Source organism: Cucurbita pepo, chromosome 17 (genome assembly GCF_057944985.1).
Source record: "Cucurbita pepo subsp. pepo isolate OVF chromosome 17, ASM5794498v1, whole genome shotgun sequence".
NCBI classification, from domain to species: Eukaryota; Viridiplantae; Streptophyta; class Magnoliopsida; order Cucurbitales; family Cucurbitaceae; genus Cucurbita; species Cucurbita pepo.
The window spans coordinates 2,381,112-2,407,680 of NC_141814.1; the positions used below are offsets into that span (position 1 = coordinate 2,381,112).

Sequence of the window (26,569 nt, forward strand, 5' to 3'; positions counted from 1 at the left end):
TTATTTATAATTAAAATTTAAAAAATAAGAAACAAAAAACAAAAAGTAAAGAGGTTACCAAATAGATTTAGATGTAAAATTTAGAGTTAAAATAAATAGGAGAATTCCAAGGACTAAATTGTAATTTACTATATTTTTTTTTATCCCCTCGGCATTTTAAACACGCGTCCATTCTAAATTCTATGGCGTGGAACGCTTTTGCTCTGTTTTTGTATTTTTCCAAGGTCAAAAGAGAAAGACGGTTCGTCTGCGCGTCAAAAATTATGTGGGCTATAAATATTAAATGCCCCTTCATACCATAATTCAATTCAATCCCACAGTGAATGCCCACAGATTTCGAGCAGGTGGACGGTGAGAAACCAGTTTTTCCCTCTCAAGCTTTTCACAATGGCTTCAATGGCGTCTTCCAGCCCTTATTGTTTCTGCAATCGTTACAGAAATGTTCGTTCACGCTCCGTTTCCACTCCCACCTTCCCCCGTATCCTCCTCTGTCACAAGCCGGAAAACCGCGACAAATCGGCTGAAAACATCAATCGAAGGTACTCTCTCTCATGCTCTGTGTTTTGATGTGAACTGGAGTCTCTAAATGTTAATTGTTTTCGTCTTGTAGGGAAATAGTTTTGCGGAGCAGTGAGTTAGCTATCATTGGAGCGATTTTTAACTTGAGGTATGTCTCGCTGTTTCCGATTGCTGCTCATTTCAACATTATCCTTTTCCCTTTTGAGTAATCATAATTCGAGCGGCCATCTTTTTAATCGGACGAATTGCTGAAATTTGTTTCTGTTGCTCCTGTAATTGAAGCTTAATGATTTGTGCTAACTTTGTTTGTGGCTTTGAAACCTCATATTATCTAACATTGTGGTGTTAATTTATCAATTTGTTCATTCATGTTTCTTTTTCAATTAATCGCCCTTCTCTTTGCAACATTAGAAGATTTGTTCAAATTATACGCGTTTACTGTCCATTTCATACTCTTGAAACTTTCAATTTGCTAATTTTACTTACACTGGTCACTACAGTACCCGTCGAGCCCACATCACTGTTGTGTCAATCTTCAATACCAGACTTTTGAGTCTAATACACTAAATTATTGAGACCAAACTATAAATTTTGAGAGTATATGTTCTAGTTTCACACAAACATAAAAGTAGGAAGACTAAAGTTATCTTCTAAACCAAAACCTAAGACCCTCTTCGATCATGATTTTGTTTTTATAACTAAGATTGTTTCCTCAGCTCATTTCTTCCACAAAAAACAATTGAATTCTATGCTAAATTTCAAAAACTACTTTTAAATTTCAAAATTTGGCAAACGTTTTTGAAAAGTAGGTAACTAAATTAAGAAGAACATAGGTGGAAGTTAAGTATTTGAAAAAAAAGGGGAAGTAGATTTTGGGAATTTGGCTCTAGTTTTAACCAGGGATAAGAGTTTTGTTTGAGCAATGTAATCTGTGTTTGATGCAGTGGGAAAAAGCCTGAATATCTTGGTGTGCAGAAAGGCCAACCAAGTTTGGCCCTGTGTCCAGCAACTAGAAACTGCATCTCTACTGCAGAAAATGTCAGCGATCTCACCCATTATGCTCCACCATGGTAACTCCATCTTCCCACTTAAATACTGTTCTTTAAGTTTCATTCAAGTTTTGAAAACACTTCTTCCAATTAAGAGATATTGACCCTTTTGTTGTTATCATTTTTATTGATTGGGTAAAATACATTAACACTGTTCATCACATGTAATCATATGTTATGCTGTTTGAGACCAGCTACAGTGTCAATTTTCTCATTGTTTGTTTCATTTTAATCATGTAATGTAAACTGAAAAAATCAATTTCAACTACAAAATCAAAATTTGCGCCGTAAGTTAACGAATTTTCTCTTCCGTAGAACACGTTTTCTTACTTCCACCAAAAAGTGAATAAACTACTTGGTGGTTGATAGTGTAGTACAAGTTTGACTCTATTTTAGATAATGGACTCCATATGTCTGCATCAAACTTTTTCTTAAAGTGATGCATTTAAAATGTGATAATTTAAAAATGGATCTTGATAGGACCAGGCAGTCTATTGTCATATGATGGATATATTGGCCAAACCATACTAAAGCAAAGCCAAAATTAAGCACAACATATTAGACCTTTGTAGTCCATATTCTATAGGACGGCGCCACTTTCAGTTTTCACATGCAAGGAATTAGAATTCGCTTCTTTTTGGAACCCAAAACTCATGCCTTTTTATGAATAATAAGAAAAATTGGATGTGATCAATAGTGGTATGATGATGCACGTTTTTATTATTATATTCTGATATGTTTGAAAGGTACTGTGCTTCTGATACTGTTGTTAGATACAATCTCAGGCGAAGCCTAATGACGAACATTGAACTATGTGATCGGGAATTTATGGACTAGATTCTGTTGATATCTTAATAGTTCTAGATTGATGAGATGCAATCTTGTTGTATAATCGAGGATCATCTCGTGTTGTGATTATCAAATTCGTTTTAACTTTTTAATTTTGGTAGGTGCTACAATCCAGAAGAAGGAAGAGGCAAGAAAAACCCTGTTAGCAGAGAAGTGGCAATGCAGGAACTGATCCAAGTGGTAAAAACCAAGAATCTCTCCTTCCATCTTTAATATTTCGGCTTATTTTTCTGTTACGAAAATGCAAATCGATTAGTAACAGTATATGAAATCCTCTGTTTCATTGCAGATAAAATCAACGAAACCCGATAAGTTTACGCCGAAGATCGTAGAGCAGAAAGATGACTATTTATTAGTGGAATACGAAACTCCCATAATAGGGGTATGTTTAAGTTTTAAACTCATCTGAAGTATAGACAACCTTTTGGCACTTACTGAAAATGACCAACTTCTTTGAACAAATTAGTTTGTGGACGACGTCGAGTTTTGGTTTCCACCAGGCAAGAAGTCGATAGTAGAATACCGATCAGCATCCCGAATCGGGAACTTCGATTTCGATATCAACAGAAAGAGGATCAAGGTGAGTGAATCCCCGGCAACAAAAATGTTCCATCTTTTGTTTGTTTTTGTAACTCTGGGATCTAAAACAAGCGTTTGCTAATCCACTGATTTATGGGTATGCGTAATAATTTCAGGCTTTGAGATTGGAATTGGAGAAGAAAGGATGGGCTACAATAGACAGTTTTTAAGGTGAAGGGAATAACTCCTTTACATAATTCTTACAAACTTTCCATTCATTTCATATTGCAATTCATGTTTCAGGAAAATTTTATATTTCTTGAGGAAATGTTAAATGGAGGGTGGTGTTCTTTATGCAATCCCTCCTCCATCTCAATTTGTTTATATAATGGGCCCAAAAAATTGGCTCCCACAAGCTCGTATTACATATGTGCACCCTTTGATCTCCCTCTTGGAGGAATTTAGCTAGACTATGTATTTTGAGAATCGAGGAGATAAAAGATATCTAGATAGAATCTATGGATATACATGAGAAAATTAATCTCCATGATGAATTCGAGTATAACTCAATAAACAAAATATTTAGATAGAATTTATGAGTATCTTGTCTATCGTTTTATGGTTGAGAAAAGTAATCTCGATGATGAATTCAAGCACAACTCAGTGAATAAGATATCTAGATAAATTTTGTGTATACATTGTCTACCATTTTTAGTTTAATACTTAGATCTTGATGATGAATTTGAGCTTGACTCGGTGGATAAGATTTCTAGATAGAATTTATGTATATCATGTTTACCAGTTTTTAGTTTTATATTTGAGAAAATTAATAATGATGATGAATTCGAGTATAACTCAGTGGATGGTCCCCTTATTTGTGGTATTATTATTATCTTTTTTTATTTTTTTCTTTAATTTGGATGATTTTGTTTTCTTTCTTTTTAAGAAATCAGAATTTTCACACCAATCAAACCTTTCTCTTTTTAGTTTTTTTAAAAAGACAAAAATTAAAGTTTGTTTGTAACCCTCCAATTTATTCAAATTGAATTTTGGCAATAAAGTTTGAAATAAAATAAATTGCCTCTTTTAAAAATTGGATTTTTTTTTCAATTTATTCAAAGTGAGTTTTTGAAATAAAATATTCAAAAATTGGATTTTTGAAATAAGAACCTTTAAAAAATTTTAAAAATTGAATTTTGAAAATAAATTTTGAAATAGAACAAATGCCCAAAATTATATATATTTCTTTTAAGTAAGGACCCTCCAACTTTTCAAAATTGCCTCCTTTCAAAAAATGAAGTTTCTAAATAAAAACCCTCCGTTTTTAAAGTTTGATTTATAATAATAAAAATCCTCTAAAAATCAAGATTTTAAATGGAAAAGTTTGCTTGAAATTAAAAAAAAAAAAAAAAGAAAAAAGAAAAAAAAAGATTTTCTAAATTATTGAAAGAGGAGCTTTTCTTTAAATTTTAAATAAATTCCAAGATTTTTATAATTGCCTGGAGACCACTCATAATTATTAAAAATAAAACACAAATATTTTTAACTAGATCAATAATAATAATAATAATAATAATAATAATAATAATAATAATAATAATAATAATAATAATAATAATATTATGGGATAAATTAAAAATAAATGAAAGTGACGTTAACACTTTTTTTTTCTATAAGTCTGAGTCTTAAATTTAGTTTGGTAGATTTTATTTTAAAGGGGTACCAATCCACCCTAAGATAATTGGTAGCGATTCTAAATCTTTTATCTCAAAAGAAAACTTTAGAGAGACATCAATTATTCTATGTCACGATGACGTTGCAATATCTAATCAGTTCTACTCAAAATTTAGGGAGTCAAGTCGCTGAATTTGTCTCTCTCAACATGTCCATAAATTTAAAAAATATTCATAAGGTTGTCTCTCCTAAAAAAAAATTGTTGTAATATAAAATATTTTAGTCATATCTTTCTATTGAACAAATTAATATTAAACTATATCCCAACCAAAAAAAAAAAAAAAAAAAAAAAAAATTATGAATCTATGCTTATCTTATTGTGTATGAAATTTTCTAATATTTAATATTGTATTAAAATTAATGAGAGGAAGTGACATTTTAAAAAAAAAAAATCAATAATAACTTGAGTTACGCTCGAATTGAAAAATAAGATTATAATGTAACCATAATAATCAAATTCATGTTTTAATTACATGATATAAATATTAGAATTAATAATCAATGTCGAGAACTAACAACTTTTTTATTTTTATTTTTTTCATTTGTGTTGGTGAGAAAAACAAACAAGAACACAATATCAAATCTTAACATTAATGATCAATGAACCTCGAGAAATCTGTCACAAACCAATTCTTCCCTCCAAAAAGAGTACATCATCTCAATAAACTCTTGAGCTTTCTTCTCTAAATCATCTTGAAACCTTTCATTACCGTCTTCATCGCAACTATCATAAACATAAATATGATGAGTGATCAGTTCATCGTCACGTCTATCATGATCTTTATAGCTCTCTACCTGTTCTCCTATCTCCTTTTCTTCACTCGGTGACTGCTTAAACTTCTCGCCAAAGAGGATGAACATGATGGCGTTAAATGCAAGAAACGCCGACCCACGACTTGATTTCACTACCCGAATGATTTCGTACAGTTGAAGGACGGAGTTTCGATGCTTCGAACTCTCATAGAAGAAGAGGAAGAAACTTAGTGTAATAATGATTGAAAGAAGCATAAAAAAGAATATGGGAAGTTTCTTCATGCCTCTCTTGAATACAACATACAATTGGATCTTTGATTATGGCTGTTGGGTTTCAATTTTCAAAGGCAGATATATTTATAAACATATTTTAATACTTCATTTTCAATGTCAAATAAAACCTTCACACGCAAGAAATAAAATTTCCCACAACGTTACGCGGCTTTGGAGAGAACCTAATGACCAAAACATTGCTGTTTTGGAGATCAATTGAATGCAGCTTTGGATCGATCGGGTGGGCGGGCACTGGCCGGTCTTTCGGTTGAATCCCTTAAAAATCGTACGTGCGGGTCTCTCTGTATGCAACTCACGCTATGAATGTAGATTTGGAGATCAATCGATGACCGAAACATTGCAATTTGGTGCAATTACAAGTGAGACGAATAGATTCTGCAGAAAAACTATAAAGTTTTCGTGTTCAAATTTGAGTTAGGTTGTGTTTTGATGTACAAGTATACATGTGAACTTCTATTTATCCTACCATGTATACGACACTAATAAAATAAAAAATAAAAAATTATATATTTATTATTATAATTATTCCTTAAAATTTTAACATTTTTTTAAAAATCTTCTTATTCAATCACAATTATGCCTTTACAGATAAACAATTTTAACTAATTATATTCGTATTAACAAATTATTAATTAGTTTATAAGACTCCATTTTTTAAATCTAAAAAAACATTATAGACTAATTATCTATTTAGTCTAGAAATATTAATACGAAGAAATTACCATGAAAAACCAAAACAACAATTTTAAATTATTGAAATGATTTAGTCGGTGTTTTGTTGTTCATGACGATATTGACTTGGTAAAATTCAACTTTAAAAAATTATTATTTATAAAAGTAAATTGCATTGAAAGTATATTGTTCAAGTTATCTTCGACTCTTTCACTATCACCATGATTTTGGTAGCATTTTCGAGGAAGTTTAACATTGATTCAAATAAGTTAAATATTTTATAATATTTTGAATGAATTTTAAATACGTAAAATATATTTTTAATTAAAAATATTATTTAATTTTTTGTAAAAATCATTAAATTACTATCAATTTGACTTTTTTGATCGAGTCAAAGAATCATCGTACACATCTTCTATAGGAAAAAAGGAGAGAGAACCACCAGGCCCAACCACTCGATATTGGGCCTCATAACTGAAAGCAATTGTAGGCTTGGACCAAGCCTGCCTAAGGGTTAGCCCACGAAGCCCAACAGCCACGGCCCAGCCCATTTACACATGGTCCAACTCGCTTAACCCATGATCTAGCAGAGTATCTCGCTATCTCGTACGGAATTCATGTCATGAAAATTATGGCCCATATATGCCATGATTTTAACTATGGATGTCATGCATGTTATGTGTATTGAGCCTTAAATATAACTAATAATAACATGATGGTGAAGCCCATCTTAGACAATTTAGAGAAACGTCAAGTACCGATATACTAGACTTAGGCTTAGGCCGAGCAAAGTCAAGTTGAATAGGGTCGAGTCTATCAAACCCATCGTAGAACAAAGCCCAATCCATGGCTGAGGAGCGTTGAACTAGCCTAAGCTCAACCCTTCTTGAAAATCCACTCTCCCGAAAACGCTAATTCAATAGGATGGGAGGACACCTCTCGAAGGTATGCTCACAAAATCCTAGATGACTTAAGGATCGAAGCGAGTGGGGTTGAGCATCAGTCTATTTTGGAAGTAGTCTCATACATTTTGTAAATTGAGTTCGTGCATATCTAGGTAAGTTAGCTCACGCATCAATAAGAGCTAAAGATTTTTCGATACTCCCAATCAATATCAACCTTAAAAATAATCTCTATTAGATAATTCAAAGTTGTACGGTACGTAGGTTATATGGTGTTGATTAACATTGTGAAAGTTGCATATATCTGACACAAAAGCAACGTTGGTTTGGTACTCATGGATCACAAATAGATACCCTATAGGGTCTCTAATATATATGTCCTAACTCTAAGCTTCACAAATAGATAGCCTGCGTCACCTCAAACAGGTACCCAAAACAATCATAGAACTACTCAATTTCAATTTCGTCATCATTTAAATCAACACAATTTAGTGCTCGACACAAATTTATTATTTTTTTTATCATCGAGTTCTTCGTTGGGGTTGAAAATCAAAAGAACAATATTTTATAGTTTGATAAAAATTGATAAATAGGCTTACGATTAAAAAATTAATAGCAGATTAAATATTTAGATCGTATGGGTTAAGTAGCACTAACATATTGAAAATTAGCAGCTCGATTAGGTTATTATCTAGTAAACGACTTAGCTCATACAATTAACTATAGACAAAAATTTACTTCATCGACACATAGATAGCTAATTAGCATGTACTCAATCTGTCATTGATTTCTGACCGTAGCACTTATTATAATATGTCATTACTTGACCTGTACCACTCAACGAGATTGATACAATACAGTTGTTTCTTTAAAATCGTTGCGTGTAGACCTTAAATTCTGTTGGTCTTATAATAATTACGAGAAATAAAAATTGTCAACCGCCAAAACTATCAGTTTGATTGTGTCAACCTCCTCGAATAATTTCTCCCGACCATAGACCCTTCACTTTTGCACCATGCAACATTGGTGCAACCTTAATTTCCCTCCTTTGAACCAAGTTAATCATTTTGGTTTCGATATTTTTTATCAAAATGTTCGATAAAATTTAAAATTGGTCTCGTTAGTTTTTATAAAAAAAAATTAGATCAAACCTTGGAGCCTACTAGATATTGTTCGCTTTGGACCATTACATATCCGTATGTATAAAAACACGTCATTCTAAGTTACGCAGCGAAACTAGTACTCATTCCGACACTGTCCTCTTTGATTTCTCCATACACGTCTATTAGAGAGAAGTTTTTATACCGTTATAAAGAATGTTCCGTTCTCTTTCCAACCGAGATGAGATCTCTCAAACCTTTTCATTTCAAATTTGTAACGTTTTGTTTAAAAAATGTGACGGAGGAGGTGACGAGTTTTAGATTATATTTGGTAAGTTTTTCTTTACGACAAATTGCAAATTCAGTTCATGCACAATTAATTAATCTGTCAAACTCGTTGAAGGAGTTGGTAAATCACGTCACTTCCCAAATTTTTAAAAAATATGAATGTAACGGCTACATTTTATCAATTGGTGTTCCTAATAAATTCCGCTAAGCTTAATTACTAATTAAATTAATTATCTAAAAAAATTAATAATTCAAAGAAAAATAATAAATTAAATATATTTGTGCTAAAAAAGTAAGAAATTTGATTTTTTTTTTCATTTTTATATTTCCATTTACACAAAAACACACATTTTAATGCATGGAATGGACTAATTAGCAAATTGGCATTAAAAAAAGCAAATAATAATAAATAAAAAAATCCAAGGGACCTTTATGCAAACATGCACAATAAATATATTTGCAAAAAGTTTTGACCAAAAGGGACTATTGAAGTACTAAATGAAAAATGTAGGGGTTAGATTTAATTATTTATTAGTTTAGGGTCTAAATAAATATATTTCATTGACCCCTTTCCCATTTAATTAAACTCAAATTAATTTTAAAAAAATTATTGTCTTTTTTTTTTTTTTAATTTATTTTTGGAAGTTTTTATTTGACTTTTATTAACTATATTGGGAGCTGAATTTGCCGTTTGCTTAGGCGACATGGTTTAATTTAATACACATTTCTTAAGCCCTTAAATTTGGGGAAGTAATCATAACCCAAAGTATTTTTATTTTTACATGCATTTTAGGGACCATACTTTATGAATTCTAGGTTTTGGTCACACGGTTTGGGAACTCGTGGGGGCGAATTTTATTTATTATATCTCAAATGTTTTGTTGAAAAACATTTTTAGTCTATATCGATTCAATCTTTGAATTTTAGATTATAACGTTTTAATCCTATACGTTAATAGATAACTGTGATGTCCCACATTGGTTGGAGAGGAGAACAAAACACCGTTTATAAGGGTGTGAAAACCTTCTCCTAATAGACACGTTTTAAAGCCTTGAGGGGAAGTATAAAAGGAAAGCCCAAAAACAACAATATCCACTTGCAGTGGATAGTTGGCTAAAGCATTAGATAAATACTCGATAATCCCACATGGATTAGAGAGAGTAGCGAGTGCTAGTGAGTGTTGGGCTTCAAAGGGGGTGGATTGTGAGATTCCACAGTCCCACGTCGGTTGGAAAGATGAACGAAACATTTTAAAAATTTTGAGTGGAAGCCCAACAGTAAAATCACAAAGAAGATTATCTGATGGGCTTGGGCTATTGTACTGATCATCTAACCTAATTGATTTGGGTTGAGTTGAGTTTAAATAAATTTTTGCAAATTTTAATTCAATGTTTAAAAATAAATAAATGTTAATAAAAATAATGAATAATCGACATGAACAACCTAACGAACTCGACTCAAATATTTTATAATTAGGTTGAGTTCGGTTCATTATAGGATAAAGATTAAAAATTTACCACTTTGAACATCAGATTTGAAATATATAATATTATTTAATCTTTTTAAAAGTTTAAAATATTAAAATTAATATTAACAAATTATGACATTATAACAAAATACACATAATAGGCTCATAAACTTATAAAGGATTACAATTTTTTTAAATTCATGTATAATACCTAAATCAAAACTAATTTATATTTATTCTCTATTTAAATTGAGTTTTTATTGGATAAATTTTAAAAAATTAAAATTTTGAACGTTAGGCGTTTTTTCCTTATAATGAGCTTAAATTATGGCGTAAAGCTACTTTAGCTGGTCTAACTTCAATAATAGCAAGTTGTTCGGGTACTGATATCGATATTAAATGATGCGCATAACTATTGGGATAGCTTCAAGAACAGTAAAAGGAAACCAACTTTATTGAGTAACCGTCGCAAAAATTCAAACTTTCTGAGCCTTCACGCTTTCATTACACATATTCGTCATGGACTTGTTGCATATTTAGAAATTTGTTTCAAAACCTCCACCAGAAAATGCTCGGGTGCAATTTTCTCGTGAGTCCCAAAAAATTATTCCAAATGACGTATTATTTATGACATTCATACGTCTAAATATGTTAATAAAATAATAATTTAATAATACTTTAATGTAAATTTTCAATTTACTGTAAATATATTAGAAAATTGAGACGGTGATTAAATATAATAAAATTTAAATTAAAGGTAAACTATAATTTTAAAATTAATTTCTGAAAATTTAAAAATTTAAAAATTAGGGGTTAATTTTAAAAATAAAATATGAAGATTTTTGTTAATATTTGATAAATTAGAGAAATGGAGATTTTTCACATGTTGCGACGTGGCGTAAATAAAAGGAGTGCGATGACGTAAGCGAAATGAAATCAGAGAATGGAATTGAAGGCATGAGATTGTGACACGTGGAAATGATCTGATGGGATCGAATACAACATGTCTGTCACTGCTTCCTCTTCACACCGCACGGATTGGACAAAAGCCGGACAGCGCGGTGATGCGCCGTTACGAACTGTTTACATATTTCTTTTTCCTTTTTCCTTTCCAGAGATAATGATGAAATTAATTATTTTTTTTTTATTTTTCACCATATATATAATTCCTAGTTAATTTATTTTTATTGAGTTAAATTATTAAACTAATTCTTAATTTAATTTTCATTCATTAATAATTATTTTCAAATAAATGATTTTATAAAATTATATATTTTAAAAATTAAATATAATTAATTTACTTGTATATGTCTTTTATATTTATATTTGACACCTTTTTTTTACCATATCCCTAAAATTGATTAGAGGAGTGTTAGAGAATTAGGGGAGCATGTGTATAAAGGCTAAGCTTTTTATATATTTTTTTTTTTTATATTTAAATAGAAAGAAAATGATTAGGTCAAATAGTCGCAATCAATATGTCATATAGTTGCCAACCTTGCTTTTAAGTCTAATAATAATAATTATTAATTAAATAGAAAAATATATAAAATTAAGAAAAATAAATTATAGTTTTTAAGCGAATTTTGTTGTTGAACTCAGGTCAACCACATTATAGATAAGGTAAGACTTAAATTATATATTTTTACTGATTATTGTAATAAAAAGTAAAAGAAAATAAATAAAATAAATAATTAAAAAGAAGAGAGACGTTACATTATGCATATATATCGTTTAAACGGCGCGTGGGGCCCTTACTCTGAATGTGAGGTAATCAAATAACCCGGCCGTTACATGGTAGTCACCGACTCAGACGTGGCGTCCGGAAATTGGTACAGCCTGTCTTATGGACCCCACTTTGAACGCCGAACTTCTCCTATTTTGACCTTCTTCATTGGCCCCCTCCTCTTAAAATATTAAAAAATAATAAAAATATTAAAAAATAAGAAAAATAATAAAAAAAAACAAAAAATGTTATTTTCTTTTCCCTTTTTGGCTGTTTATAGTAAATGAAAATAAAAAAGGTGAGTCATATTCAATTCACCCCATATGAAGAAAAATAAAAATAAAAAAGAAAAAAGAAAATAAAGTTGACGTCTTTTGCCCTCCACGCAGCTTAAAACACGCAGTGTGGCAAAAAATAGACAGTCTGTTAGACACGTCGACAAACCTACCAAATTCAGATTTTTATTTAAATAAAAATAATAATAAATTAATTTTTATAGGCCCAAAAACTCACGAGGGATTTCAAGCTAGAAAAAGAATTTAAAAAAAAAAGAAAAAAAAGAGAGTAATATTTAGTAATAGGGCTTATCGCATGTTTGCTTCACGCAAGCAGCTAAATGTAGGAGTTAAGGCTTTGCTCTCTCGCGTGGCTTTAAAGACTTTCTTATTTATTTATTTAAAAAAAAAAAAAAAAAATTGCTGTTTTTAGCTCTTTATAAGTCCTCCAGTTAATTTAAAACATTTCTTGTGCAAACACCACAATTTACCACCAAACCCTAAAAAGCCCTCTTCTTCTTCTTCTCTCTGCTCCTTTTCACTCCATCTCCTCCTTAAAAATGAGTGCCAACCCTAGTACTAGCGGCGGCGGAAGTGGCGGCGGAGGAGGAGGAGTAGGTCTGGGGAGTGGGAGTGGGAGTGGCGGCGGGGGAGGGCCATGTGGGGCCTGCAAGTTTCTTCGAAGAAAGTGCGTTCCAGGGTGCATATTCGCCCCATATTTCGATTCGGAACAAGGCGCCGCCCATTTCGCTGCTGTCCACAAGGTGTTCGGAGCCAGCAATGTGTCGAAGCTCCTCCTCCATATCCCTCTCCATAAGCGCCCCGACGCCGTGGTCACAATTTGCTACGAGGCCCAGGCTCGCCTCCGAGACCCTGTCTATGGCTGTGTCTCTCACATCTTTGCCCTTCAACAACAGGTAAGTAAATACTACCCTACTCTACCCTTCAATCGGTAAAGGATAAAGCTACTTAATTCTACTACCCTCCCACTTTAATTTATTATTATACTATTACCAAATCATTTCCCCGGCGGTTACCACGGTAATATACCATAATTAAATTCCTTTTTTTTTCTTTTTCTTTTTTCAAATAAACATTTTCTGCCTATTTATTTATTATTTGCAGTTATTAAGGAAGTGGTCGGGCTATTGCCTTAAACTTAAGCTTTTCATTACAAACAACACTCATTTCCTACGTTTCCCCCAATATTCAGCTTCCTGTCAGTGTATCTTCTAAACCAAATCATAATTTTTTAAAAATAATATTCTCTACAATTTTAATTCTTATAAGTTTTGGTCAAAATTTGAATTTTATAATCAATTAAATGATTTTTTGGAAACTTTTTTAAGTAAAACAAAATATTTTCCTTTTTATTCTTTTTTTTTTCTTTTTTTAACAACCTTTTCTAAAAATTAAAAACCAAAAATAGTTTTTATATAGTTTTGATTATTTAATATTTTTATTTTATTTTTCTATTTTTTTTTTTAAATCTATGTATGTATACTGCATATATAGCAATACCTACTACGTAAGTATCTTTGTACTATTAACAGTATGGTTGGTAAATGTTTGTTTGAGATGAAATAAAATTAATTTTAATACTTTATAATTTCCATTTTTTAAAATTATTTTAGCTTAAACCACAATAAAAAATACCTAATTTTACTAATATTTGTTTCTAAAAATAAAAAAGAACCTTGGCGTTAAACAAGCCCTAAGGGTATTTTTATATATTTGAAAAGAATTCTAGTAAAATAGAAAAAGCTAAAACTAGTTCAATTTCCACTTTAATTTTGTTGTTTTATTATTTATTATTTATTATTTCTTTTTATTCTTATTTTTAGTTGAGTGTAATCTACTCTCAATAATTTATTTCATCTTAAAACTCTATTTATGCTTAATTTAAACCTAATATATATTAATATATTAATTAGTTGAATTTTTTAATTTTATTGTTTATCATAATACTAAAGGAGTGACATGTATTTCTTTACTTGAATTATGAAATTTAAAAACATTATGATTAAGATTTATATGTTAGTTATGTATTTTAAAATTTATTTATTTTTGTCGTGTAGTTAAATTAGTTTATATTTAAATTTATTTTAGTCCTTGTATTTTTTTTAAACTTTGATCTATTTTTGTAGTTTCATAATAATTTATGTGAAAATAATAGTAAATATAATAAAATTTAAATGTTTATAATGTTAATATGTAAATTAAAAACTTTGCAGGTGGTGAGTTTGCAAGCCGAGCTGTCGTACCTCCAAGCCCAACTAGCATCACTGGAACTGCCGTCGCCACCAAACCCGCCACCTCCACCTCCACCACCAAGTTTCCAAGGGCTACCGCCGCTTTCCATCTCAGACCTGCCATCCCCCCCCTCCCTGCCAGCCACTTACGACCTGTCGTCCCTCTTTGACCCAATGGCTCAGCCTGCCTGGGTCTTGCCACAGCAGCGCCTCGACCCTCGCCAGTTTACCGGGGGTGGAGGAGGCGGCGGCGGTAGCAGCGGCTTGTCCACTGTGGCCGGAGAAGGCGATCTTCAAGCCTTGGCCCGTGAACTCCTGCATCGACACGGCGCTCCACCAAGCTCCGGCTCCTCATCGCCGCCGTCCGTCTCTAAATAAAATCAAAACCCTTCATTTTCTTTGAATTTCTTGCCTCTTTGATTTCTCTTTTGTCAAAAATTGAAGGGTTCCTGAGTTTTAAGTTTTTCTAAAAAAAAAAAAAAAATTAAATTTTTTTTTTTTTGATTGGAGTTGAAGGGCAAGAAAAAAAAAAAAAAAAACACAGTAGTTTAGACATGTAGCTATATTAGTTTTTCAATTTACATGTCAAAACTGTTGCTGTTTTTGTCGACCACAGTTAGGTTAGTTGGTGAGTCTCAAAAATAATGATCTCAAGAATGGTTCAATTAAATAAATGTTTTATAAAACATTACTCAAGACTGGTCTATGTTACTCTATTTCTTGGCATTGATTGCCTATAATGCTTGAGATACATTGTTAAGTTCCGAGATTACTCGGGATAATTTATGTCTCTTGTTTGTTGAATTTTATTTTATATTCTAGTTTGAAATGGTTTTTGTTGATAATTTTATTGTGAATTGTTCTAATTCTAATTAGTAGGAGCTCAACTGGACCTGTCCTCGACGAAGGAAGCTGAAGTATTTGGAAAAAGTATTTGGAGAAATTTGGGATCGAAGGGACTTGATTTTTTAGGGTTTGATTAAGTCAATTAGGGTTTAGGAAAGAAGAAGGCATTTGGTTTTAAATGTCTCAATCAGCCACCTCTCTCTCCCTTACTCCGGCCACCGTGCTCCGCCCTCCAACGGTTGGCGGCGTGCAACACCGTCCTTTGATTCCTTCTTTGTCATAGAACCCTAGTGTTGCTGCCTCCCCTAGTTTACCATAGGTCGGGTTCGGAATGAATCATCCAACCCATACATGTCTCCAATGAAGCAAGAAGCCTAAGCCCACACGTGCATTCAGCCTTGGTGTATGCACGACCCGACCCAACCCAACCTATGCGATGACTCGCCTAACGAGCAACCCTCGTCCATGCCTCAGTCCTTGTGAAACATAGGCCTAAGTCCATGACGACACTAGCTCAAATGTAGAGACTTGTGAGCTTGTGACTTAGGACTAACTCACCTCTTAAGTAGTCAGTGAGCATCTGACTCGCCTCTAGCCATGGCTTCCTTAGTAGCTCAACAGCTTCGGTGGACTGAGTGTTCAGCTCACCTTGGCTTGTGGTCGGCTTGACTCCAATTCACCTTCGGTTTAGCTCGATTCGAGTTTTCAGCCTTTGTTCAGCCATTTTTGGGCCGATTCAAGGTTTTTCCAGCTAGTTCAGCCATTTCAGCATGTTCTAGACCATATTAAGTATGTCAGTCTAACTCATCTTTTAGGCAATTTAGTAGCATATTTCACTATTTAAGGCTAGATTACGAGTCGAGTAATTAGGTAAGGCTGCAGTTAGGAACGTCAACCAAAGAGAGCTTACGAGCACTAAGTTGAACTTCAGCTATAAGTGAACTTACTGTTGGAATGCTTACGAGCTAGATTGGATGAAATTAACTAAGACATGTTATGACTTTTATGTATGTGTTATTAATTTTTAATGATGACGTACGATTATTTGATGCATGTGCTTCTATATATACTTACTGTTCATGACTGTTATGATCATGTATATGATTTACAAGACACCATGATGTAAAATGTGTTGTGAATAGGATTGAAATGCCTAAAACATGTATGTACTTCTCCTAAAGAATTTCGTCGTGTTATATATGAAAGTATTATGTGTATTATATTACTTAACTATAATTTTATGTGGACCATCATGCATATTGTATATTCGTATGATCGTGGATTACTTCTCGAGTTATATAATATATAGATGTCTACACTTAAGATATTATTCTCGTTCCTTTCTTTTTTACTTGTTTTAGCTGCATGAGCGTGCACTTACCCATAATTAAGTTTAGGGGTATGTTATCGAGATTGTCGATGTTATGTAATTAGATGCAATTTATTCACCTTTTTTTTTTTTTTGTGCGCCAAATCCAACCAAATTATTTCCAATAACAGTAGCCAAAGTAAAAAAGTAAAACCAAACTCAATTTGCTGAAGGTACTCCTTGATATGGATTGGTGAAAGTTGTAACATTACCAGGTCTTGAAAACACGATCTGCATATGTCGACGTATAATTATTGGATGAAGCTCATGATCGAAATATGTCGAAACAATAAAAAAGAATTAAAAAGTATAAATGCTTAAGATTCTTCCGTACCTGATAATCTCTCATACACCGAGATTTAAAGCCCGCAGCACAATAATCAAAATAGTATTCCCAAGTTCGTATGAAACGTTCATCAAAACCCAGTTCAAGAATCTTGCTGAAACAAACAAAATTTACAATGCCTTAAAAGGGATTGAACTTCAATATGAACCAACCCACACTGATTAACTTGGCTTCATACCTCTTATTCTCTATGAAATTCTTCTTCCAACACCTCAATGTTTGATAGTAATGAATACCAATGTTTTCCACATGTTCCACGCTGCAAATTAAGGGATTAATCACGGATTTATAAGTAACAAATACTATCTCCATTAGTATGAGTCCGTCTTTTGGAGAAATCAAAAGCAAAGCCACGAGAGTTTATGCTCAAAGTGGACAATACCATACACATTGGTCAGAGTAGAACTAGACCTTCTCCATAGTAGACGCATTTTAAAATCACGAGACTACAATATCTCCTAGCAGTGAACTTAGGCTAATATTTGCTTACCAAAGCCTGGATGCTTTAGCCATGGCTGTCGTTAGCCTACTTATTGATGGTAGACATCCTCCTGGAAATATATATTCCTTCATAAAGTCGGAACTCAGTCGATGCTCCTCGTAACGCTCATCCGGTATTGATATAAACTAACACGAACCAAAAGTTACATGAAATCAATGTAAATGCTCACCAAAATTCGTGCATTTATAAATTTTCTAACCTGTAGAACGAGAAGACCATTCTCTGCTAATACTGATTCACATGAACCAAAGAAATCTTCCATAAACTCATGACCAACAGATTCTATCATCCCGCTGAATATATAAAAAAGAATCAAACAAGTTCATAAACATAGCTAAATGACTTCCTTTCACTCACTCACCATGATATAATGCTATCGTATTTGATATTATTTGGCAATTCCCGATAGTCGCAAAAAAGAAACTTGATCTGATCCTGAAAGAAAAGTTTGACCGAAATGAATGGTTAATGAACGGAATGAGTGTTATGCTAGGATCGCACAACAACACACTCGATCTAGATGAACACAAAGGATAGAAAAGAGAAAATGCAAGGAAGAATATTGGCTAAAATGATTTAAGTATGTATGTTTAGAATACAGAGAATGCAGAAAGAAAATGCTAACAGAAATATTGACTAAAAGTTTATATTAATTAGACTTCCAATATATATATATATATATACCGAGAAAGCAGAAAATAAAATTTCAAAGCAGAGAATATATATACAGTTCAATTTGCGGTATATAATTTTACCAAATATAGTCATCTACTTTATATAAATATATATTTGTATAGTTGAACCGATATAACTTTTTATTGTATATAATTATTTATTATACATAATATTACTATATTTACTGTACATCATTTTACCATGTATAACCATTGACTGAGCTACAAATAAGCATCAGCGTCCATAACCTAACATACCCATTTAGAAAAGTTTTTTTTTTTCTCGTTTTGGTCTAATAGCTATATTCACTCGAGGTTCTACTAAGACTAAAATGAGAACCTAAAATAACTTGTAGCTATTACACGAGACCTTACCATCCAAACCTGAATGCAAAAACCATATTCAGGGCATTTGAAGCATCAAGTGAGAAAACTGAGTTACGATCAATATTTTTTAACAATTTTTTACTCTGGAGCCATTATCGAACCATTTTCGATAGAGGTAAAACTCAAATTACTGCATATTTTTACCTGAAGACCCAGATCCAGATATTTGACTTTCTTCTCAGCATATTTGAATTGTTCTTCAGACAAAGTAATGCCAGTGTAACGACATCCAGTTTGTTTCACAGCTTCAATAGCAAGGCTTCCCCAACCACACCCAATTTCTAGGATGTGATGATTCTTATTAATTCTTGCCTACCAATTATCAAAATTAATTAATGAAGAAAAAAATTCTAAAATATGGTAATAATTGAATTTAATATTTGAAGCTAAATAATTACCTTCTCTATAAGAATTGAAATTTTTCTAAGTTGAGCAACACTTAAATCTTCATCCTCCCTCTATTAAAAAAAATGTTTAGAAAAACACGACACAAAAATTAGCATATGAACACATTATTAAATGTTTAAGGATGATAGTGTCTGTCTGTCGTATAGAAACCTTAAAGATAGCGCATGAGTATGTCATTGTGTGATCCAAGAAGAGAGAAAAGAGTTCATTGCTTAGATCATAATGTCGAGAGATGTTCCTACGAGCTTGTGTAATAGTGTTTTGTCTTAAAGAATGTTGGAAGAAGTACTTTGCATATGCAATACTAGCTGTGAGTAATGGAGGCGTCCACCATCCCCTAAAATGTAAACAAATGTTTTTGATTTAAAACACTTTGAAGTCATATCGAACGGGTTCTTAATAGTTTAACGAAACGCTTCAAGGATCGATACAAATATGTATACCTTTTCTTCTTTATAGTTGTAACCGATGAGTTTGCATCTCTATTGATTATGAATATCTGTAATAGACATTAATACGAAAGAGTATTATGAGTATATTGTAACAGTTCAAGCCTAACGCTAGCAGATACTTCCCTAAAATGCGTACACTAGGGAGAGGGTTCCACATCCTTATAATGAATGTTTTGTTCCCCTCTCCAACCGATGTGGGACCTCAAAATCCACTCAAGGTTTTAAAATGCGTCTACTAGGGAGAGATTTCCACAATCTTATAAGGAATGCTTTGTTCCCCTCCCTAACCGACGTGAGATCTCAAAATCCACTCAAGGTTTTAAAACGTGCCATTAGGGAGAGGTATTCACACTCTTGTAAGGAATGGTTCGTTCTCCTCTCCAACTAACGTGGGACCTCAAAATCCACTCAAGGTTTTCAAATGCGTCCACTAGGGAGGGGTTTCCCCACCTCTATAAGGAATACTTCGTTCCCCTCTCCAACCTATGTGAGACCTCAAAATTCACCCCCTTTTGAGGCCCAACGTCCTCGCTAGCACACCGCCCAATATCTAGCTCTAGTACCATTTGTAACCGCCCAAGCAAACCATTAGCAGATATTGTCATCTTTGGGCTTTCCCTTAACGTTTTAAAACGCGCTCACTAATCAAAGATTTTCATACTCTTATAAAGAATGTTTTCGTTCTCCTCTCCAACCGACGTGGGACCTCACATGTAGTAATATTAACAATTTCTTTTCAACTCTTTCCACCATAACACTATTCTATACTCATACTTGTTTAAACAAGAGAAATAAACAAACATAAAACTCTTTAGATATACTAAAAATATGATTCCTATAATAAAAGGGTTCATGAATTATACACAAATAGTACGAGATAAATTGGTCAGACTTTCATGATTACTTTATCCCATGCAAATCGTTTCTCGGTAATTATTAAAAAATATAAGCTCACCAAAACAAGATTAAGAAGACCTTCATTTTTATCGACAAAAGAAAAATCTCCATCGATATATGAATCAGCCAAGCCTACATCAGCTCGTGTCATAATCTGTAAGCCAAAACAAAATCTTTGAAGAATTTGAAACTAAATAAACATTCCTCTAATCATAATTAATATCAAAACAATTCATACCTTCCAGTAAAATTGGGGGTTATGAACTCTCAAAACAACCTTGGGAAGGGATTTATCATCAATTCCTTTAATGGTAAATATTCTACCACCTTCCTCCATTATACTATATGATATATAATAACCAAAATTAGTTGTTGATTTATTTTTATGGGACATAATTAGAATGTATATAACTTACGTTAATGATCCGATAGATATATAACGAGCAAGAAATGTAGTGACTAGACGACGAGCTCCAGTTTGTAGCAAAGAAGGCACCATATGGTTTGGATTGCTCAAAAGAGTATAACTTTTACCAACCATATGTTGTGCTATCAGGCTGCTAGCCTGCAAATGTTTGTGTTGAAGAACTTCATTTAAGTTTCAAATGAGTTATCCAAATCCAAAAAGGCCCATATTCATTACCTTAAACCCATCTTCATGGCAGCCATAACCTGAAAAAAAAAGAAAAGAAAAAGCAGCATTATCAGCATAGCATCGAATGAGGCGGATCGGGAATTTGGGTGGCGATGGAAACAGAGAATATAATTGTAATGGCTCAAGCCCACCGCTAGTAGATATTGTCCTCTTTAGGCTTTCCCTTTCGTGCTTCTCCTCAAGGTTTTCAAAACATGTTTACTAGGGAAAGGTTTTCACAACAATGCTTTGTTCTCCTCCCCCAAATGTCACAATCCACCTCTTTCAGGGAACAGCATTCTCGGTGATACTCGTTCCCTTCTCCAATCGATGTGGGACCCCCCCAATCCACTCCTTTCATGGCTAGTGTCCTTTGCTAGCACACCGCCTCGTGTCTACCCCCTTCGTGGTGTAGCCTCCTCGCTAGCACATCGTCTAGTGTCTGGCTCTAATACCATTTGTAACAGCTCAAGCCCACTGTTAGTAGATATTGTTCTCTTTGGGGTTTCCCATCCGAACTTCCTCGGAAGGTTTTTAAAACGCTTCTACCAGAGAGAGGCTTCTACACTCTTTATAAAGAATGTTTCGTTCTCCTCTCCAATGGTGTGGGATCTCACAATAATCCTTGTCCCCGTCTCTCTTCCCTTTTAGCTAACCGAGATAAATTTTTTTACTTAAAGTGAAGTTGGAAGCAAGAAATCTCACCTAGATATGCTCCACAAAACCAAAATTTTCTCTTCCCTTGAATGCTATCAAGCTCATTTAAAGCTTTTGATGCAGCAACCGATGGAATTAGGCGACCAATTGAGGACTTAAACAAGACATGTTTTGGCTCTTCTTCTGGATTAATAGTTACAAAGAAGGGAGGACTCGTTTGCCCAAGATTCTATATTCATTCCAAAGTTAGGCACATAAAATTAATACATATATGATATTAGATTCATGCATCACTAAACCGTATAAAATATCAACCTGAAGTACATTGAGCCAATATGTCAAACAAGCTTTATTATCTGTATTTTGAAGAAAGTTCCATGAACTCCATGCAGCTTGATTTTGGGGCATCAAATTTTTGTCACGATGAAGGAAGATATCACTGCCAATACACCAAAAATATAACAGTTATATGCATTTTGAAGTTGTTGTGCGATAATGCCACAACCTTCCAATGATCTGATACCACTTGTTGTACCTTAATGCCACAACCTTCAAACACTCTATACCAATTGTTGTACCCAAATGCCACAACTAAAATGTTCTGATACTCAATTGTTATAGTAGAATGCCACAACAAAAAATGCTTTGATACCCAATTAGGAGGAATTTTGTAACGGAAACTTTGTAGTGTGAGAGATACACATTGTAAACATTTTGGTTAGAGTGATTGGCTACCACTCATGGATGCAGGAGTCCGAACCACGTAAATCTTTGTTTAATTTCTGTTTGTGGATGTGTGAGTGAGATCCATCTTACTTCTTCTTCCGCTACAACAATTGGGTATCAAAACATTTTTTGTTGTGACATTCCGCTACAACAATTGGGTATCGAAGCATTTTTAGTTGTGGCATTCCGCTACAACAATTGAGTACGATAACATTTTGATGGTAGCATTTAGGTACAACAATTAGTATCATAACATTTAAAGGTCGTGGCATAGGTACAACAAGTGATATGAGAGCAGCATTTGAGCTTGATATTCATCTCTTACCTATAAACGTATTGAAAGGCTCCAAGTACTCTTACTTCTTCTGGGGTTGCTTGATTCCCTAATAGTTCTAGAGTATCAGCGGCAGGAATTGCTAGCACGCATTGATCAAATATTTCTTGAGAATCGGCCTCGTAGCTTATAATGCACCCTGTTCAACGTTATATCAAATGTTCAAAATCTTTAACTAAAACAGCTCAAGAATCCTTCATCTTTTCAATTGCTCACCTTTCATGGTTGATGAGATTGAATGAATTTTAGAGGAAGTTCTTATTTGACATCCTTGAATCTCAAGAGCCTTTTGAATCTGATGTTTTGAACACCAATTTGAAGGTGAAAAAGGGTGGAAAACACAAAAGAAAATTAATAAAAAGCACTTATAATCAAGGATCACCTTGTTTAGATATGAATCTGAACTCCGTTTAATGGTAAGCCATTGTGGATGTCCAAATAGCTACAAAGAAAACAAGGCCAAAAAGGCTATTGATAAGCCCTAAAGATTAAAAAGGGAAAGAAAAAAGTGGTGTGAAAATCACCTGAAGCAGATGATGATTTTGAAGAAATGAAAGAACTGAGATAGCTGAAAAGTTGAGAACTTTTTCTATGGGGTGACACCAAATTGAACTGCACATTGGAGCCTGAAGAAACATTATGAACATTATGAACATGTGTTTAGTAATGCATTCCATTGGTCTTAGATTTTAGAAAAATGGGTTGTTACAGAAAATTTGTGAGATCCTAAGTTGGTTGGATAGGAGAACGAAATCTTTATAAGAGTGTGGAAACCTTTTACAAGCAAATTTTGAGGGGAAGCTCGAGAGTGAAACTTAAAAGAGGACAATATCTATTAGCGGTGGGCTTGGGCTGTTACAAATTATATTAGAGCCAAACACTGGGCGATGTGCTAGCGAGTTGGCTGAGCCCCGAAGGGAGTGGACTCGAGACAGTGTGTCAGCAAGAACACTAGGCCCTGAAGGAGGTAGATTGGGGTGTTCCACAACGATTGGAGAAGGGAACGAGTGCTAGCAAGGAAGCTAGGTGCGAAGGGGGGGTGGATTGTGAGATCCCACATCGGCTGTAGAGAAGAACCAAACATTAAACATTATTTATAAGGGTGTAGAAACCTCTCCCTAACAGACAATATCTGCTATCGGTGGGCTTGGACTCTTACAAATAATATCAGAGCCAGACATCGTATGATGTGCCAGCAAGGACACTAGGCTCCAAAGGGGAGTGGATTGGGGCTTCCCACATCGATTGGAGAAGAGCACGCGGCCCCAAAAAAGGGTGGATTGGGGTGTCCTACATCGATTGGAGAAGGAACGAGTGACTATGAGGACGCTAGCCTTCAAAGGGGGTGAATTGTGAGATCCCACATCGGTTGGGGAAAAGAACATAACATTATTTACAAGGGTGTGAAAACTTCTCCCTAGCAGACGCGTGTTAAAAACCTTGAGAGGAAGTAGTGTCCCACATTGATTGGAGAAGGAAACGAGTGCCTGCAAGGACGCTGGGCCTCAGATCCCATATCAGTTGAGGAAAAGAACGAAACATTTTTTGTAAGGATATAGAAACCTCTTCCTAGCGGACGCGTTTTAAAAACCTTGAGGGGAAACACAAAAGAAAAAGCAAAGAGATGACAATATCTACAAAAACTTTGTATTCATAAAGTTGATAAGAAGAAAAAGTCTCACGAGATAAGCCGTATGAAACAATTCGGAATGCTCCCTCGACTCGAGAAATTGTCCCAACGTTTGATCTAGATGAATTCCACGATTGTTTTCCATAACTTCAAGATATCTATACACCAAACAACCAAAATTTAGCATCGTAGTTAGTTTAAGACAAGTTTGGTGTATGTATAAGGAGCCAATAACCATATTGGTAGTACATACTCCTTAACTTCATCCTTAAATTTGGTTATTTCTCGAATCATCCGCCAGAAATATGGATTGAGAGTATTCTTCTTTTGTGCAAATAGGCTTCGAATACCATTTTGAGTACCCCATTCATAGCCTCCTCCATTGTCTAAACTCACCGACAATGACATATTTGAAGCTTCCATTTCAACTCCAAAGCTCTCTAAAAACTCCATAATGTTTGGATATGTGACCTACACAATGAAGAGCATGCATGAGAGATTCAAGTCCAAAAAGCTCACAAAATGCTCAAAAATAAAGAGAGGATGAGAGATTACTGGATTGAAGACCATGGAGCTGAGCTCCAAATCAAAGCCATTATCCAAGCTTACAATCTTACAATCTTCCTTCTCAAACAACACAACTTCTACTCCAGATTTTGATAGAACATAAGCCGAAACCAGACCGTTGATCCCTGTTCCGACCACCGCCACCTTCATCGTCTTCGAACCAATCTTTTCTGAAGGAAGAAATGGAAAGTTAAGGATCAAAGAACTTAAAAGGGGATGTTAGAAGCTGAGTTCCTTGATGGGTTCTTATTCATGTATTGCAATATTTATAGTGAGTTGAGAAGATTTTTGAGAAAAAAAAAATAATAATAAAAAAATTTTAATTTGGAAACTTTCAAGTTCTTGATAATAATCTTTCAAAAGAGTCTTTAAAAAAAAAAAAAAAAAAAAAAAAAAACACTTAAAAAATACATTTATCATTAATTAAATACCCTTTAACTTTTTATTTAAAAAATACTTTTCTTAATTTTCAAAAATATTTAAAAATACTCTTTTCTAAATATTTTAAAATTTCATTAATACTCTTCAACTTTTTTTAAAAAAAAAGAAAAAAATTAAAAACACCTTCATTAATATCCTCGGGCTACTGTTATGGCTACTGCTACGACTATTGCTATGGCTACAGCTACTACTACGGCTACTACTACGGCTACTACTACGACTACGACTACGGCTATAGAGAAGGTCTAGAGTTATTTTAAAATTCACTTTTTTTTTATGATTTATTTTTCTCAAATTTACCAATTATAGGTAAAAAAAAAAAAAAAAAAAAAAAACCTATTGAAGGTTGCCTCGATTAACTTTTATAATTATGGAGAAATAAATACTTAGACCAAGTACCACATGTTTTTGTAAAGGAAAGTGATATTATTAGCATTTAAATTGGCTATACCCTTATTAATACGGAAGGTAAACAATTATTGATTTTTTTTTTTAGATCGAGATATTGGTCACATATACTACACTTTCTACTTAACCTAAAGTCGTTATTGTATACATATCATGACGTTTAATGCTTTATTGAAAACTTTATAATAAAAGCGTGATCTTGCTCTTATATATCTCTTCGAAGGCCTTTAAATAAAATAATGCATATTGGAATAACAAGAAATAACATAAGGTCATGCTTTATACTAACCTATATCCTACTAAATGAAAATGCAACTAACCTATACTAACCTACCATCTAAAATTCAAATTACGAAACTACGCTAAGCATGTGTCGCGGTCTCCTAATTGTGATGTCATTATCAGCCGTATAGGGTGGCCTTTCCTTTACTTGAAAAATGAAAGTAGCACATGGCTTAGTATTTTAAGAAATATTCAGTAAGCAATCTCCTTATCGGGGTTAAATGCAAATACATACAATTTCATGAATGAGACCTATCATAACAATCTATTTTCCTATGGCAATTATCCTAAACGGGCCATTGGATGTTTACTTAATTTCCCTACACACGGTCCACACGTGCGAGTATGGACCCACTAGTCGGTTCGCACACCTCCTGGGCCTCTTTCTCGTCGGGTGAACATTCTCTGGTAGCTATTAATGTCAGACATCCGTTAGGAATAGCGACCGTCATGGCAGCATTATGGTAAACATAATGATCGTTTTCCTATCTCATGGCATACACGTTCGTACTATCATGAAGGAGAGTGGTTTCCTATCTCGAGCATGAACACACAATAATGCATGAGATCTCAACATTTTTCCATTTTCATTATCATATACTACAACCT

The 26,569-nt window shown here is 33.5% G+C and overlaps 3 protein-coding genes across 3 annotated transcripts; 2 read left to right on the forward strand and 1 right to left on the reverse strand.

The window, feature by feature from the left end:
* Window positions 1-286: 286 nt before the first annotated feature.
* On the forward strand, window positions 287-3,528 carry LOC111778226 (DUF1499 family protein). Its single transcript, XM_023657924.2, has 8 exons — window positions 287-539; window positions 611-667; window positions 1,464-1,589; window positions 2,519-2,597; window positions 2,707-2,799; window positions 2,884-2,997; window positions 3,113-3,167; window positions 3,240-3,528. Exons 1-7 carry the CDS (start codon window positions 388-390, stop codon window positions 3,164-3,166), a joined length of 675 nt encoding a protein of 224 aa, XP_023513692.2. The 5' UTR covers window positions 287-387; the 3' UTR covers window position 3,167; window positions 3,240-3,528.
* A 9,075-nt stretch (window positions 3,529-12,603) lies between these two features.
* LOC111778219 (LOB domain-containing protein 18) lies at window positions 12,604-15,190 on the forward strand. The gene is made up of 2 exons (XM_023657913.2): window positions 12,604-13,065; window positions 14,383-15,190. Exons 1-2 carry the CDS (start codon window positions 12,709-12,711, stop codon window positions 14,776-14,778), a joined length of 753 nt encoding a protein of 250 aa, XP_023513681.2. The 5' UTR covers window positions 12,604-12,708; the 3' UTR covers window positions 14,779-15,190.
* A 1,493-nt stretch (window positions 15,191-16,683) lies between these two features.
* On the reverse strand, window positions 16,684-25,060 carry LOC111778218 (uncharacterized). Its single transcript, XM_023657912.2, has 23 exons — window positions 24,818-25,060; window positions 24,516-24,733; window positions 24,315-24,420; window positions 23,157-23,258; window positions 23,015-23,074; window positions 22,849-22,927; window positions 22,624-22,771; window positions 21,888-22,011; window positions 21,621-21,801; window positions 20,925-20,953; window positions 20,698-20,846; window positions 20,520-20,622; window positions 20,340-20,435; window positions 19,376-19,431; window positions 19,083-19,269; window positions 18,923-18,982; window positions 18,669-18,836; window positions 17,825-17,898; window positions 17,663-17,756; window positions 17,452-17,588; window positions 17,140-17,220; window positions 16,950-17,055; window positions 16,684-16,846 (listed from the first exon to the last, which is right to left on the reverse strand). Exons 1-23 carry the CDS (start codon window positions 24,977-24,979, stop codon window positions 16,775-16,777), a joined length of 2,592 nt encoding a protein of 863 aa, XP_023513680.2. The 5' UTR covers window positions 24,980-25,060; the 3' UTR covers window positions 16,684-16,774.
* Window positions 25,061-26,569: the final 1,509 nt, after the last annotated feature.